General features: G+C 44.3%; 1 protein-coding gene across 2 annotated transcripts in view; it reads left to right on the forward strand.

Annotated features, from left to right (window-relative positions):
* The first annotated feature begins 697 nt into the window (after positions 1-697).
* The window catches only part of LOC143928255 (dimethylaniline monooxygenase [N-oxide-forming] 2-like), a 92084-nt gene continuing 74520 nt past the window's right edge, over positions 698-18261 (forward strand). For both annotated transcript variants that reach the window (XM_077453016.1, XM_077453017.1), the window contains exons 1-2: positions 698-786; positions 16191-16328. In XM_077453016.1, coding sequence (XP_077309142.1) covers positions 16197-16328 — 132 coding nt within the window. In that variant the 5' untranslated portion in view covers positions 698-786; positions 16191-16196. The remainder of the gene's footprint in view (positions 787-16190; positions 16329-18261) is intronic.

Below are 18261 nucleotides of genomic sequence, written 5' to 3' on the forward strand. Positions count from 1 at the left end.
CACTGATGGGCGGCACTGGGGTGCAGCACCTTTGAGGCAGATTGGGTGGCACTGTGGGTGGCACTGTGGGTGGCACTGTGGGGTGGCACTGTGGGTGGCACTGTGGGTGGCACTGTGGGTGGCACTGTGGGCACTATGGGCACTGACGGGGGGCACTTACTTTTGCTTTTATTTTACTTCAGGATGGCACTGCGGGAGGCAGGTGGGCACAGGCAGGTGGCAGGTGGTCCCTTGTATTGATGGCCGTGATCGGGACTGATGTCCCGATCACGGCCGCCGGTGATCGGCTTTTTTTTTCTCTCCTCGCGCTGTCAGCGCGAGGAGGAATAATAGCCGATTACCGGCTCCGTTCTATCACATGATCAGCTGTCATTGGCTGACAGCTGATCACGTGATAAGGGGTCGGGATCGACCCCTTACACGGATCGGTGATCAGGCGAGTCTCACGGACTCGCCGATCACAGAGCGCGGCGCGCGCGCCCCTCAGGGGGCGCGCAGGCCGCTCGTAACCGTGACGACGTCAATAGACGTAGTCCCGGAAATGTAGGTCCGCGCTAATGCCGTCATTTGGCAATAGCGCGGATCTGTAGTGGTTAAGTGTCATTTGTTATTTTTTTTTGCTTTGCAATTGAGCTGGAGTAATGTTCAACAATCTAAGTTGAATTTCACACTTTGTGCCATAGATGGTGCAAGAGAGCCCCAAACTAACAACAAAAGAGTTATTTTTCTCAAGGTAAACGGAGGTCATTGTGTGATCAGCACAGCTCAAACAAGGCGGAAACAGAGGTAAGCTATTGTCTTACCACAAATATTGTTTTTTTTTACAATTGTTTAGTTTCTAATTAGTGATTTACCCATTAGTGCAATGTTCAGCCTTTTATGGAGTGTGTTTTAAAAATGATTATAACTTTTGTTGTGATTTTTGTCGGACTATAGCCTTCATTCAGCACTTGGAGATCATAGTAACAAACAGCACAATTACTAGAAGCAAACAAGATCCTATGAACCAATTCTCTGTGCTAAATCTGATACAAGACTTCTGTAGTAGCAGCCAACAATATGTTAAAAACATTTAATTGAGTTTATTAGCAAACACAATGTACAGGGATATTGAAACTGATAGTGACACACACATGTTGAACTGGATGGACTGGGGTCTTTATTCAACCTACCAATTATGTAGTTATGTAACAAAAATGTATGGTATTATGGTAGCCATACACACATCAATAAATTAACAACTTATTTTCTAAACAATTTCTTGTGATCGGAATAATCAATCTATAGTCGAGAACAGTGGCGACTGGTGATGTTTTATAATGGGGTAGGGGGGTGCCAGACTCCACCCTTACTTTTGACCCGCCCACTTTTCATAAGCCCCACCCCTTTATAATTCACCCGCTCCATCCCTTATAATCGACTTGCTTCCACCTAGCATCACAGAAAAGAGTACAGAGTATATAGCTCATCCTCACAGATCAGGGTATGCAGCTCAGCCTCACAGATGAGGGTATACAGCTCAGCCTCACAGATCAGGGTATACAGCTCAGTCTCACAGATCAGGGTATACAGCGCAGTCTCACAGATCAGGGTATACAGCGCAGTCTCACAGATCAGGGTATACAGCTCAGCCTCACAGATCAGTGTATATAGCTCAGCCTCACAGATCAGCGCATATAGCTCAGCCTCACAGATCAGGGTATATAGCTCAGCCTCACAGATAAGGGTAGCCTCAGAGTATCACAGGTCAGTGTATACAGCTCAGCCTCGCAGATCAGTGTATACAGCATCACATATCAGTGTATACAGCTCAGCCTCGCAGATCAGTGTATACAGCTCAGCCTCACAGATCAGTGTATACAGCTTCACAGATCAGTGTATACAGCATCATAGGTCAGTGTATACAGCATCACAGGTCAGGGAACCCAGCTCAGCCTCATAGATCAGGATATACAGCTCAGCCTCACAGATCAGGGTATATAGCATCACAGATCAGTTTATATAGCATAACACATCAATGTATACAGCTCAGCCTCGCAGATCAGTGTATACAGCATCACAGGTCAGTGTATAAAGCATGACAGGTTAGTTTATACAGCATCACAGGTCAGTTTACACAGCATCACAGGTCAGTGTATACAGCATTGCAGGTCAGTTTATACAGTATCACAGGTCAGTATACACAGCATGACAGGTCAATGTGCACAGCATCAGAGGTCAGTATGCACAGCATCACAGGTCAGTGTATACAGCTCAGCCTCGCAGATCAGTTTATACAGCATCAGAGATCAGTGTATACAGCTCAGCCTCACAGATCAGTGTATACAGCTCAGCCTCACAGATCAGTGTATACAGCATCATAGGTCAGTGTATACAGCATCACAGGTCAGATAACACAGCTCAGCAGCTCCGGCTCTGACAGTACTTCCCCCGGTCGCTGCTCTGACAGCACACCAACTTACCCCCCACACGCGGCTCACAGCTCTGACAGCACCAACCGTCCAGCGCGGCTCACGGCTCTGACAGCACCCACCATCCAGCGAGGGGCTCACGGCTCTGACAGCACCCACCGTCCAGCAGGACTCGCAGCTCTGACGGCTTACTGACCCCCCCCCACATGGCTCACGGTTCTGACAGCTACCCACCCTCCCATAGCAGGAGGTCCGGCACTTACCGCTGTGCTGTGGTGTCCTCTCTGAGTGCTCCTGCCTCCTGACTATATCTCCTCCAGAGCAGCAGCGGTGGAGGTGTCCTTCCTTGAGTCCAGCACGTGTCTCCTCTGCTGGTGCCTCCTCTTCCTAAGCTTTGGTCAATCAGGAAACAAGTCTTACTGACCTGCCTCCTGATTGTCAGGGAGGAACGATAGTGTGAAAATAGCGAAAACTAGGTAGGTAGAGAAAATTTGCATAATCAAGTCGGGAATTGATGATTGTGCCAACTACTGCTGCTGTATCTCTTTCCGGGATGAAGGGGTTGAGTCTACACAGTAGACAAAGAAGGTAGTGGGATCCGCTGACTACTGATCCTATTTGTGCATCCATCATCATGTTTGAGTCAAAGATAACTCCAAGGCTTTTGGCTTTAGTGCTGGGGGTGATGGGTTGTCCGAGGATGGTAAGTGGTGTGGACATGGTGCCATGGTTTTTGTTTCAGTTTGCGTGGAGGAAGAGGAGTTCTGTTTTGGATCCATTGAGTTTAAGGGAGACCTCTGTGGCTTTTCTTTGGTGTCCAATGGAAACACTTACTTAGGGAATAATCAATGGTTCTCCTGCAAATCATGCATGTAAGATGGAACAAAGAAACTCCCATAGTGTGAAACAGTATAAAATGTATTGAAAGATAAAAGATACCAACTACATACATGGAGGCAATTAAAAACGAGCATATATGCAATGTATATCTGTCCCAGGATTCAGGCCGACAGCTTCATGAGGTCGGCGGGCACAGTAACGTCAAGAGCATGGACTCTGCCCAACGCGTTTCAAGAAAGATCATATCATTGGGGGCAAGCTTGCGACTTTACTACACCCACTGACCCCACGAGGCTGACGGCTTGAATTCTGGGACAGATATACATTGCATATATGCTTGTTTTTAACTGCCTCTATGTATGCAGTTGTTTCTTTTATCTTTAATACATTTTATACGGTTTCACACTATGGTAGTTTTTTTTTTTTTTTTTTTATTCATCTTACATACATGATTATTGCCTAAGTGAGTGTTCCCATTGGAAACCAAAGAAAATCCACAGAGGTCTCCTGTTTTGCTGCAAAGGAAAGAGGGTTGATGACTCCTATCTTAAAGTGGATGTAAACCCGAAAATGGCACAATATAGAGTATGGGATATCAGATCAGCTGTGCACAGTTTTGCCACAAAGAGTTAATCCAGCTCTAAGTAATATATTTTTTTTCAGTGAAATAAAATGGACAAACTATGAAATCTTTGCCCGTTCTTCCCCCCTGCTGTGTTTGACAGGTGATTTACATATCTTGTGCACTGCCCTAAGACATGCATTCTTTTTTAATTCCCACCCCCGCTACTTTCTTCAGCAGCTCTGCAAGGATTGGCTGTTCCACACCTCAGCATGATTTGACATGCTGAAGTCATGTGGGGACTTTTCTGGGTTTTGACTGGATGTTAATGATCATAGCAGAAGTTCAGTGTAAGAAATACACAGGAGAAAATGCATGTTGATAAGGGGAGTGTAGAGTTTGTGCAGTTTTTCGGGTCTCATAGCAGATAGAGGGGAGACATTTGACAGATAATTATACATGCGGGAGGCATGTATATCCTTCTAGATAACCAATATAGCAGTAGTTTAGAAAGGATGAGAGTGGGTTTACATCCACTTTAAGGCTATTCTATCATACTGCGCTCATGATAATCTATATCTAGAGTCCATTTCCTCTGGTGAGCGACCATCTCATATTATATGGTGGAGATGCACCTGGGTGTTTCATCTTTTTATACAATATTCACTATCAAGGTGTTTCATAATTGGACTATATCACTTCTATATGGACTGTAATATTTATGGGACTTTATTTCTTTGTGATTTTAGCACAGCAATTCTGTTTTGTATATGTTAATATAAAAAGACTCCCACTCTCCAGATCAGATCCCCAGCTCTTCCCACCCCTGGCCCTGCTAATAGGATGACATTGGTGATGGGGTGGGAGGAGCTGGAGGTCTGCTCTAGAGTGCGGGATTTTATATTAACATATACAAAACAGAATTTGTTAACATGATAAGTTTTGGTAATTCCCGCTCTCTGCTTAGATCTGCAGCTCCTCCCGTCTCTTTCTCTGCTGACAGGTTGACATCGGCGGCAGAGGGGCGGGGGGGAGCCAGGAGAAAACACATGACTGAAAACTGTCTCTACCCTGCCACAAGTAAGACTGTGCAGGGGAGGGGGGGCTGTCAGAGACTGAAATGGGACTGTGATGGAGAAGTGAGAGAGGAGGGGGGGCACAACTGCAAGGGGCACTGTGACAGGAGGGCTGTGATTGCAAGGGATACTGTGATATAAAGGGGACTGCACTGTAAAGGGACATTGCAATTATTACAGTGCCCCTTAACAGTGCAGTCCCCTTTATATCACAGTAAGCCCTTTTCAGTGCAGTCTCTTTTACATCATTGTTACATCACTGTGCCCCTTTACGTTGCAGCACTGTAACGTAATGTAACAGGAGTTACGTATTCGTGCCCCTTTATAGTGCAGCTCCCATTACATCACCATGCCCCACTATAGTGCAGCCCCAATTACATCTTCATGCCCCTTTACAGTACAGTACCTATTACATCACCATGCCTCTTTACAGTGCAGCCTCATTACATCTTTGTGCCCCTTTACAGTGCAGCCCCCAATACATCACCGTGATCCTTTACAGTGCAGCCCCATTACATCTTTGTGCCTCTTTACAGTGCATCCCCCGATACATCACCATGCCTCTTTACAGTGCAGTCCCTGTTATATTAATGTAAAGGGGACTGAATTGTAAAGGTACACTGTAATGTAAAAGGGGTAGTAATGTGAAAAGGAATGGAGGACACTATGGGACTGCTTTAAAAAAGAAAATGTGGAGGGGGCGTGGCTAGCCGGCGGAGCGGATGGACGCTCAGTGAAGAGCTCCTCGCACACACGGGCCAAAAGGGGGAGATTATCCGTTTTTCAAGCCTCGTTTCCTGGCGAAATTCACCTCAGGAGGAACGGGCAAGCCTGGAGATGCCTCAGCGCAAAAGAAAAAGCGGTGGAAAACCGAATAAGCTGCCAGACTACTTCCTTACACAGCGGAGGCAGACGGAGCAAGATGGCGGCGGTGCACGAGGTGGAAAAGAGCATGGCGCTTACACAGCGTCCAACAGACAGGTACCAACTCCGAACCTCCCAGACCATCCACACCGCTATTCAGGGAAATCCACTAGCACTCCCTCGTTGTCGGGGGTGACTAGCCCTGCCAAAAGCAAGCCGAGGCTGGATAGTGGTGACAGAGAGGAGGCTGAAGCAAGTCTGGATTCCTCTCTGGAAGACACCAGAGAGCTGCAGGATTCCCTGTCAGAATTCCCCACAGCGAATGCCCCTATTCTGGACACAACATTGAAAGACATGCTGGTGTCACTGCGCTCCACGATCCATGCTGACATTCAGACTCTCACTAGGAACTTTAAATCAGAATTATCCTCAGTGTCGCAGAGAGTGGCTCATGTTGAATCTAAAATGGGTGAATTTGCTACAACTTTCAATGACCTGGTGGATGCCCATAATGACAGGGATGAAGAAATGATGCTCATGAAACTGAAATTAGCAAATTTGGAGGATAGGTCTAGGAGGAATAATATTAAAATTCGCGGCATTCCTGAATCCGTTAAACCTCCAGACCTGAAACATCACTTTTTACAGATTGCTAAAACAATCCTCCCAGAGGCACCGCTGGAAGACTTACTTGTGGACCGCATCCATAGACTTCCCAAACCTAAACATGTGGCTGCGCATCTTCCGAGGGATACCATCGTCCGTATCCATTTCTACCACATCAAGGATCAGTTTATGGCAGCAACAAGACGCAGAGAATCCCTACCAGAAGATTTGCAGGAATTATCCTTCTTTGCTGATCTGTCGGCGTTTACGATGCAACAACGGAGACAACTATCCACCATCACGAAAGCGTTACATAACCATCGCATTCTTTATAGGTGGATCTACCCTGCTCGCTTACAAATTGTTCGTGAGGACACTACTCATACCATCTCTACCTTGAAAGAAGGTCTGCGGCTCCTAAAGGACTGGCAAATCCTAGAACCAGAACGTGCGGACGACTCAGATTAAGGATGAGTATGCTTATTGCCATGTGTTCAAGAAAAGGACACGAGCTCAATAGTTTCTAAGTTCTTTTTTATATTCTCCCCCTGATGGCCCGACCGCCATGTAGCCGTTTCAGCTGATCTACGTTTATTTTGTTAGATTTCTATTTCTGTTTGCAGAATTTACTGCCTTTTGAGTCCCCTGTAAGTTGAGCGGTAAATTTTACTGCACTGGTCTGCAAGTAGTTCGCTCAAGTAGGGTGGCGGATTCCTTCCATTGACCGATCTACTCTGCACCATTTTGTGGTCAGTTAATAGGATTATAATCTCTATTGCACTCTTATCTGTGTGGTATTGTAAACGAGCCATAATTACAGTGTCCTAACCTTATCTCAGGTGCTCATACGGACTCAGTTTTTATTTTTTTTTCTGTTTAACGGGTCCTCTTGAGTAGGGAAATAAGTCGTAATAAATTTTACTAGTTTGACTAAAAGAAGGTGATTCCCCTTCGACACCATGCCTTTTCGCATCTCATCACTCAATGTTAAAGGCCTTAATAGTCCTTTCAAACGTCAGTTGGCATGGAAAGAAGCTAAACGCTTACATAGCGATGTCATTTGTTTTCAAGAAACCCACTTTGCTACCCACAAAGCACCTGCGTTCCAAAACCGGCAATTCCCCCATGTCTTTCTAGCGAATTTCTCTAAAAAGAAAAGAGGGGTGGCTATCGCTGTTAAGAATACAGTCCAATTTAAACTTATAGAGGTTCTCTTAGATGACTTAGGCCGTTATGTTGTGCTAGTATGTGAAATCAATAATATGACAATAACTCTGGTTAATGTGTATGCACCGAATGTCAAACAACTCTCTTTCTTGAACAAACTATGGAAAAAGGTGTCTGCAGTTAAACAGGGGAGGGTGGTGTGATGCGGAGATTTTAATGTGGTTCCTGGGGGGGAGATGGATCTCTCCAGTACTGGTAAACGTAAAAAAAAAAGGGTATCTCTGGGGAGCTTCATCTCTCGCTCAGAGCTTTTTGATGTATGGAGGTGTCAACACGCATCTGAAAAAGATTTTACTTTTTATTCAAATGTTCATCATAGTTCCTCACGTATTGATATGTTCTTAGTGGATAAATTTACCTTACAGCAAATCTCCAAATCGGAGATCCACTGCATCACATGGTCTGACCATGCACCGATTTCGGTTGATGTAGGGGATACCCGATTGGAAACAAGGGCCAATAGATGGAGAAACGATATCTATACGTTATCTCAACCAGAGCATAGGAAATATATTGAGGAGGAACTTGTAGCATTCTTTGATCGAAATGTACCCTCAGTGAGTGATCCCTTCGTTATATGGAACTCCCATAAAGCCTTCATAAGGGGTTTGCTTATTCAGTTAAACTGTAGGGTCAGGAAACAACGAACGGAAAAATTAGACAACTTGTTGAAAAAAATAAGTCAGTTGGAATCTGAAAACAAACGACAAACCACCCAATCCCTTAGGGAACAATTGTTTTTAACTAGACAGGAATTAAGATCCCTATTGGTAGCACAACATGACCGCCATTACCGATCTCTTAAAGCCCAGAACTATGGTTTTGGTAATAAGGCTAGTAAACTATTGGCCCAGCAAGTAAAGGACAAGGCAATTCGCCAAAAACTGCCCTACCTCTTAAACCCCAGTACTAAAGAGAAACACACAAATCCACAAGAAATAGCTGACTTGTTTAGTGAGTATTATAAGACACTGTACAACTTACGCTCAGATAAGGAAACGCACCAACCCACCGAGTCCTCCATAACGACATTTTTGGATTCGATTAATCTACCTAAATTATCCAATGATGACCTGGAGCAGCTAAATACACCCTTCACGTTATCGGAAATAGAGAAAGCTATAGCCAACCTCCCACGTAATAAGGCCCCAGGCCCCGACGGGTATTCGTCGGAATATTACCAACTCTTTAGTTCCAACCTGGTTCCACATCTGTCCCGAGTGTTTGATGCCACGACTGCAGCGGCATCCTTCCCTCCAGAAATGCTCACAGCGACGATCGTTACTCTTCCAAAACCGGGCAAAGACCCTAACGTACCGCAGAACTTTCGTCCGATATCTCTACTGAATGTGGACGTAAAACTCCACACGAAATTGCTAGCAAATAGATTGACCAAAGTTCTTCCCAAGTTGATTAACTATGATCAAGTTGGGTTTGTTATGGGACGTCAGACTACAGATGCTACCAGGCGCATGATCAATCTCATACATATGGTGGAGTGCAGTGGGGAGCCTTCTCTGCTTCTTTCACTAGATGCAGAGAAGGCTTTCGATAGAATTCACTGGGGTTATCTGCGCGGAGTACTCTCCAAATTCGGGATAGAGGGTACGATACGTGACGCTATACTTGCCCTTTATTCACATCCTTCAGCCCATGTGTATACTGAGGGTTTATACTCTAAGCCCTTTGACATAACGAATGGGACCAGGCAGGGGTGCCCCCTGTCCCCAATTATTTTCGCCCTCGTGATGGAGCCCCTGGCAGAGAGATTAAGGGAGGACTATCTGATAGAAGGCATACGGGTGAGCGGGCAACAGTACAAAATATCACTGTTTGCAGATGACGTCATACTGTCCCTAACTAACCCCTCGGTCTCTCTGCCGGCGGCCCATTCGGTACTCCTGGAATTTAGCAAAATCTCTTTTTATAAAATCAATACTTCCAAATCCCTTATTTTAGGAATGAACATCAGTCCACCACTAACAAAATACCTTAAACACACCTTCCCATACGTATGGGCTAACACCTCAATTAAATACTTAGGCGTGAACCTTACATACCCCACTGATAAATTATATAAAGAGAACTATGCTCCCCTAGTTTCATCTCTACAACAAGATATTAGTAAGCTAAAGAAATTTTATCTGTCCTGGTCAGGCCGGATTGCGGCATACAAAATGTTCATTTTACCCAAACTAACCTACCTTTTCAGAGCCCTACCGATCCCCCTTCCGCATTCCTTCCTCACTACCCTACAGAAACAGTTGCTGAATTTTGTGTGGGATGGGAAAAAATCTAGGTGTTCCCCAAACATGCAGCATAGACATAAATCAACGGGGGGCATGGGCATTCCAGTATTGCGAGATTACTACACAGCATTTCTTCTAGATCAACTGAGATATTGGTTTCTAGACTTAGACGTCAAACCGTGGTGTACATTGGAAAGGTCCTGGATGAGGGATTCCCCTCCCTTGGCTCTGCTTATGGCAGCTTGCGTTACTAAACGGAACAACATCCCCAAACATCCTATTATCCAAGCTTCAATCGAAGCATGGAAAGAAATAATATCTGAAGGGAATGAATTCTACCCATCGCAAAAAATACCAATACCTTTAGGCATAGCTAAATGGAATATACCTAATATTAACTTATCTCAATGGGCACTGCATGAAGTGGTAAACTGGACAGATATAACTGCGGAGGGCAAAATACTCTCATTTAGTAAGATACAGGAGAAGTTTCATCTTCCCAGCTCGGAATTTCTAACATATACACAGTTAGCCTCTTATTTTCAGACATTTCAAGTAGTAAAGTTGCCAGTTACTGAGAAAATATGGCATCATTTACGATCAAACTCAACCAAACCTAAAGGTGTCTCAGTGATATACCAATCCTTGCACTCCAAAGACGCCTTCTCCAAACCCACGCAATTATTAAATTGGGAAAAGGAAATAGGTCAGGAATTCACTGACCTCCAGTGGACAACGGCTATTAAACATATGGGCATGTATTCCAAGTGCTCGAATTATGACGATTTAATGCGGAAAATATGGCTAAGATGGTATTACACACCATATCTTACTGCTAAGTTTGCTGATGGCGCCTCAAACGTTTGCTGGAGAGGATGTGGGAATGTGGGGACATTGCTACATATGCTATGGGCCTGCCCAATTGTACACCCCTTTTGGGCAGCGGTATTTGATTTGATTTCAAGAATTACTATGCAAAGAGCCCCACTCCGGAAAGAACAGGCCATTTTGGGTTTAAATTTAAACGACTTCCAACCAAAGTTTCGTTCAGTGATCATGCATACGTTCTTAGCGGCTAGATCACTGATCATGAGTAACTGGAAAACACCAGAACCCCCATCCATTATCAATGTCAAAGCTAAACTTAACTCCGTAATGACCTATGAGCAAATCTTGGCATATAGGGATGGCAATATACAAAAATTTGATAGGAATTGGCTCCCATGGAAACTGTATTGCAATAGAGTCTAAGACTTATACATACTCTCAAATTAGAGTTTAAACAATTAAACAGGATGACTGTTTTATATATGACCTTTAAGATTGTTTTATTTCTTATGTTCTTGAAAGTGACTTTTCACTCGTTTATTACCAATGGATATGATTGTCATTATTTCCAGACTGTTATCGATTGAAGGTGATATGCATATGCTCAATGTAATCATATTTCAATTGTTCATTTTAAGATGATTCCTACTATATGTACCACCACTGTTTTATTTCAATAAAAAGATTTATTAAAAAAAAAAAAAAAAAAAAAAAGAAAATGTGATGTAAAGGGGACCTGTGGACACTGTGAAGAGGGACTAAGGACAGAATCCATAAATATCCAGTCCATCTCCTTGGTCCCTGGAAAAATTGTCTGGCTTAAGGGATCAATGTGAAAAAAAAATAACAGCACCACAGATTTGTGCTATAATAGCTGCTGCTCCAATAATTGTGAAAAAAAAAACAATTACTAAACCATGTGTAGTGATAGGGATAGTGCTAGTCCACACAATAAATTCTGAAAAACCTTCAGTCTAAAATTGTGAATACTTTAATACACTGAGCAAAATTATAAATACAACACTTTTGTGTTTGCCTCTATTTATCATGAGCTGAACGCAAAGATCTATGACTTTTTCTATGTTCACAAAAGGCTTATTTCTCTCAAATACTGTTCACAAATCTGTCTAAATCTGTGTTAGTGAGCACCTCTCCTTTGCCAAGATAATCCATCCACCTCACAGGTGTGGCCTATCAAGATGCTGATTAGATGCATGATTATTGCACAGGTATGCCTAAGAGCCGGTTCACACAGGGGCAACACGACTTTCAACGTGACTTTTGGAGGCAACTTGGACAGGACTTGTCAACACGACTTAGGGCGACTTACAACACAGCTTTAAGTCGCCCCAGGCCAGGCGACTTTTGCCGTGGCCAATTAGAGAATGAGCTCTCAAGGGGGAACTCCACGCCAAATTTTTAAAGAAATAAACGGTGTGGGTTCCCCCTCCGGGAGCATACCAGGCCCTTAGGTCTGGTATGGATTTTAAGGGGAACCCCCTACGCCGAAAAAACGTAGTGAGGGTCCCCCCAGATTCATACCAGACCCTTATCCGAGCACAAAGCCTGGCCGGTCAGGAAGGGGGTGGGGACGAGCAAGCGCCCCCCCCCCCCTGGATCGTACCAGGCCGCGTGCCCTCAACATGGGGGGTTGGTGTTTTGGGGAAGGGGGGCGCCCTGGGGCCCCCGACCCCAAAGCACCTTGTCCCTATGTTGATGAGGACACGGGCCTCTTCCCGACAACCCTGGCTGTTGGCTGTCGGGGTCGGTGGGCGGGGGGCTTATCAGAATCGGGGAGCCCCCTTTAATAAGGGGGCCCCCAGATCCCGCCCCCCCACCCTATGTGAATGAGCAAGGGGTATATCGTACCCCTACTCATTCACCTGGGGAGAAAATGTCAATAAAAAACACAACACAAGTTTTAAAAGTCCTTTATTAAGCAGCTCCGGGGGTCCCACTCGCTCGTCCCCACTCCCTTCCTGACCGGCCAGGCTTCGTACTCGGATAAGGGTCTGGTATGGATCTGGGGGGACCCCCACACCATTTTTACTGCATGGTTCCCCTTAAAATCCATACCAGGCACTTAGGTCTGGTATGGATTTTAAGGGGAACCATGCAGTAAGAGGGGGAATCCACGCCAATTTTTTTAAATAAATTTGCCGTGGAGTTCCCTCTCGAGAGCTGATAATTCTGTGAGAGTCGCCTCCATATAGATGGAGATCCGACTTGGAGGCGACTTCCATTGAAATCAATGGGTACCAGTCGCCTAAGTCAGATACAAGTAGTACAGGAACCTTTTCTGAAGTCGGAGTGACTTCAGTAGTGTGCATTAAGACAGCTCTCATTCACTTACATTGATTTTTACATGTAGCGCAACTTGAGGCGACTAGGGGTGACCTGAAGTCGGATCTGAGTTGCCCCTGTGTGAACTGGCTATTAGGCTCACAGGGCTTAGCCCTGCAGACTTGTCCGCGAGTGTGAACTGACAATCGCAATGTCCTCAGCATCCTGGCCCCTGAGAATATGGCATTTAAGTTTGTATCACGCACTAGCACAAGTGGTATTACATACTAGACATGTGCATTCGTTTTCGTCCGAATGCATTTTCTAACGCATTTCAGGTATTTTCGTTATCTTTTTTACAAACAATAACGAAAGCACAAAATCTGTAAAACTAAACATCTGACATAAATAAATGCTTTATTTTCATTTTCGTTTTGACACAGTTCGATACAGATAGGAGATTCAACGTGACTCTGACAATAACAATCTGTATCTATTGAACTTGTATCATAACAGTCCATTCACACAGGGGCAACACGACTTCCAGCGTGACTTTGGAAGGCAACTTGGACACGACTTGAGTGTGAATCACAGTGTGACTTACAACACGACTTTAACGTAAAAAAAAAAACGGCATGGGTTCCCCTTCAAGAACATACCAGGCCCTTCAGGTCTGGTATGGATATTAAGGGGAACCCCGCACCAAAAAAAAAATGGCGTGGGGGTTCCTCTCAAAATCCATACCAGGCCCTTCAGGTCTGGCATGGATTTTAAGGGGAACCCCGCGCCCAAAAAAATGGCGTGGGGGCCCCCCTCAAAATCCATACCAGACCCTTATCCGATCACGCAACCTGGCAGGACACAGGAAAAGAGGGGAGAGACGAGAGAGTGCCCCCCGAACCACACCAGGCCACATGCCCTCAACATTGGGAGGATGCTTTGGGGTCCCCCCAAAGCACCTTGTCTCTATGTTGATGAGGACAAGGGCCTCATCCCCACAACCCTGGCTGGTGGTTGTGGGGGTCTGCAGGTGGGGGCTTATTGGAATCTGTAAGCCCCCTTTAATAAGGGGACCCCCAGATCCCGCCCCCCCATGTGAAATGAAATGGTAGGGGGGTACAAAAGTAGACAAAGTGACAAAAGTGTTAAAAATGACAGGAGACGGTCTTTGACAAGTCCTTTATTAAAGTCTTCTTTCGTCTCCTTTCTTCTGGTCTTCTTCCTTTCTTCATCCTTCGGTTTCTTCCTCCATCTTCTTTTTCCTCCGATCCTCTCCTTCCTCTGATCTGCTTCTTCTTGCTCCAGTGTTCTCATACGACATCTTCCTCCACTGCGTCTCTTCTTTGTTCTCAGGCCGCTCTGCACAATGGGAGGCTTCCACTGTGTGACGCTTCTCTTCTTCTGACCGTTCTTTTATAAAGGAGGGCGGGGCCACTATGTGACCCTGCCCCCTCCGAAGCATTGAACCATGCGTCAGAGGGGGCGGAGTCACTGGGTGGCCCTGCCCTCCATTATATAAGAGCTGGCAGAAGAAGAGAAGCGTCACACAGTGGGAGCCTCCTATTGCGCGGAGCGGCCTGAGAGCGGAGAACATACGCCGCAGAGGAAGATGCCGGACAAGAACAACGGAGCAAGAAGAAGCGGATCGGAGGAAGAAGAAGAAGGAGGAAGAAGATGAAGAAACCGAAGTATGAAGAAAATAAGAAGGAAGAAGACCAGAAGAAAGAAGATGAAAGAAGACTTTAATAAAGAACTTGTCAAAGACCATCTCCTGTCATTTTTAACACTTTGGTCACTTTCTCTGTGATTCACACAGGGGGGTAGGCCGGGATCTGGGGGTCCCCTTGTTAAAGGAGGCTTCCAGATTCCGATAAGCCCACCACCCGCAGACCACCACAACAACCGGCCAGGGTTGTGGGGATGAGGCCCTTGTCCTCATCAACATGGGGACAAGGTGCTTTGGGGGGGACCCCAAAGCATCCTCCCAATGTTGAGGGCATGTGGCCTGGTACGGTTCAGGAGGGGGGCTCTCTAGCCCCCCCTCTTTTCCTGCGGCCTGCCAGGTTGCGTGCTCGGATAAGGGTCTGGTATTGACTTTGAGGGTTGACCCCCACGCCATTTTTTTTTTGCCTCAGGGTTCCCCTTAAAATCCATGCCAGACCTTAAGGACCTGGTATAGATTTTGAGGGGGACCCCCACACCATTTTTGGGCACGGGGTTCCCCTTAATATCCATACCAGACCTGAAAGGGCCTGGTATGGAATTTCGGGAGACCCCCACGCATTTTTTTTTCTTAATTTTTTTTTTTTCTTAATGCTAATGCTAACATGACCTGTGTGCAATGCAAATAGCCTTAAAAAAACCCCATAGAAGACATACAATATTAGAATCCTACTATAGCTTGTAGTCAAAATATTCGACTGGGAATGTATGATTGCAGCATCATTCAATGAGTCTTCTTTAAACATTCGTCAGACATAAGCCTTCAATGACAGATTCGACCTTAATTCATTTGGATTTTCAGACGATTGCAATTTTTTAACGAAAAACAAAATAAATAAAAACGAATTTCGGGAGTAACTAAATTAATTTATTTTTTGGACGAAGACGAAATTCCGCAACGAAATATTTCAGTCTGCACATGTCTATTACATACATATATACATATATAAATAAACCCCCCCAGACCTGAATTAAATTCTTATTCCTAAATATTGCTTTAATTAAACATTGCTTTAATTAAATATTGCTTTATTTATTATTCATTATGCTTTGCCTTTACAGGGAATGAAAGAGGAAGTAAACTCATCAGGGTTTACTTCCTCTTTAACAAGCTGGGGCTATAAGCTCATTGGTTTCTATGCAGAAGAGAGCCTGATTTTGCACTTTCTAGCTTTAGTAAATAAACCCCATTGTGTACTTAAAAGTGGGGTATGCCTGTATACAGTTAATGTGGTGTTGATTTACTAAAGGCAAATGGACTGCGTACTATGCAAGTGCACTTTCCCTAGACCTTAGTAAATGTGGTTAAGCTTCACTTCATAAAGAATACCCAATTAGGTGCAGGGAAAAAACAGCATTTTTGCTTGCACATGATTGGCTGATGGAAACCAGCTGAGCTTCACTATAATCACTAAGGGAAAATGAGTGCAACTGCACTTGCAAAGTTTTAAAGACTTTAGTAAGTCAACCTCATTAAAATTCAGACATACTAACTTTGTGGACTTTAATGCATTTTTTTAAGGGCACCATGGTTAAAAGAGTGGCTGTAATCGGGGCTGGCTGCAGTGGACTGACAGCTATCAAAAGTTGCCTAGAAGAAGGTCATGAACCAATATGCTTTGAAAAAAGTCATGACATTGGCGGCTTATGGAGATACACAGTAAGTAGCTTTGATGTTGTAATGTCACTTACACCTTTTGCCAGCTGGATCAGACTTTTAGATGAACACGAGTTTAAATATTATCAAAATTCCAATAAGATTCTCTGGCATACTTAATTGCAGAGCAAACTGCTGGCACTATTATATCAGGTGCCCTTTGAAGCATCAACGAGTTAAGAACAAATAATAGAGGTGTGCTTTGTTGCCTTAGTCAACCATAAGTCATGTACAGCCCATTGTGAGTACAATATTTCATTTACATTTAAGGGGAGAGAGTTTCAAGGCAAGTAGAAACTCTTTATAAAATAGAGATCCTTCGATGTGGTCCAAATTGAAGTTAGAAAAAAAAATGAATCCAATAAACTAAATTTTAGTCATACATTTAGGCCAAAATGTATTCATCCAAATATAAGCGTATACTGGTTTGCGCAAAAGTTATCGTTTCTACAAACTAGGGTACATTTTCTTGAATTTACACAGCTTTTAGTTTATGACTGCTTATCTCATTTATTGAGGTCCTAAAATAGCAGTGCAACCCCCCCCCCCTCCAAATGACCCCATTTTGGAAAGTAGACACCCCAAGGAAATTGCTGAGAGGCATGTTGAGCCCCATTGAATATTTTATTTTTTTGTCACAAGTGATTGAAAAATTACAAAAAAAGAAACAAATTACACACAGTTTTCACTAAATTATATATTGCTCACACATGCCATGGTTATATGTGGAATTACACCCCAAAATACAATTTTCTGCTTCTGCTGAGTATGGGGATACCACACGTGTAAGACTTTTTGGGAGCCTAGCCACGTACAGAAACCCAAAACCCAAGCACCACCTTCAGGATTTGTGAGGGTGTAAATTTTTGATTTCACTTCTCACTACCTATCACAGTTTCAAAGGCCATAAAATGCCAAGATAGCACAACCCCCCCACCCCCCCAATGACCCCATTTTGGAAAGTAGACACCCCAAGGTATTTGCTGAGAGGCATGTTGAGTCCATGGAATATTTTATATTTTGCCACAAGTTGCGGGAAAATTCCCCCAAAAAATTTTTGTTGCACAAAGTTATCACTAAATGATATATGCCATGGGCATATGTGAAATTACACCCCAAAATACATTCTGCTGCTTCTCCTGAGTACGGGGATACCAAATGTGTGAGATTTTTTGGGAGTCTTGATTTCACTCCACACTACATATCACAGTTTCGAGGGCCCTAAAATGCCAAGATAGCACAAAACCCCCCAAAATGACCCCCCCAAGCTATTTGTTGAGGGACATGCTGAGTCCATGGAATATTTTATATTTTGTCACAATTTGTGGGAAAATTACAAACTTTTGTTTTGCACAGTTGTCACTAAATGATGTATTGCTCAAACATGCCATGGGCATATGTGGAATTACACAGAGGACGACAGAGTTCATTGTCATTGAAATTCATTAACCGCAAGATCTGCTGGTATTGTGTCCTGGCCATGGAGGCAGAGAACACGGGCATATGGTGAATTGGGTCAGTGGACCAATATGACTGCAACTAACTTTTTTTAACTATGCCGTAACCGTAAAACCGTAATAGGTTTACAATCTCTGGCAAGGGTCTACTGAGGATTAGCGGCGATGAATTGACCAGCATACAAATTGCTTTGGTCCACAATAGACCTATAGAGATCTTCCATGAAAAACAGCAAATAAAAATCAACTGTTTCCACCTGAATTCTGGGTTGGCCAGTGAATGGAGGAAGTAGGGGAGCTGTAGAAGTGATGGGCACCCAATTCGGAAATGCAGCAGGGCACTATGGGCTCGACAGGCCTGTGTTTGTCTTCTTGGTGGCTGCGGAACACTACTCACCCACTTGACCTGCACTTATGGGACTAACCACGTCACCAAGTGTTACTGCAGTGCTGGAAGTACGACCAGGATGCACTAGGTC

This window comes from Lithobates pipiens, unplaced genomic scaffold, assembly GCF_037356315.1.
Source record: "Lithobates pipiens isolate NorthernLeopardFrog02 unplaced genomic scaffold, aLitPip1_a1.2 Scaffold_23, whole genome shotgun sequence".
In the NCBI taxonomy this organism is placed as follows: Eukaryota; Metazoa; Chordata; class Amphibia; order Anura; family Ranidae; genus Lithobates; species Lithobates pipiens.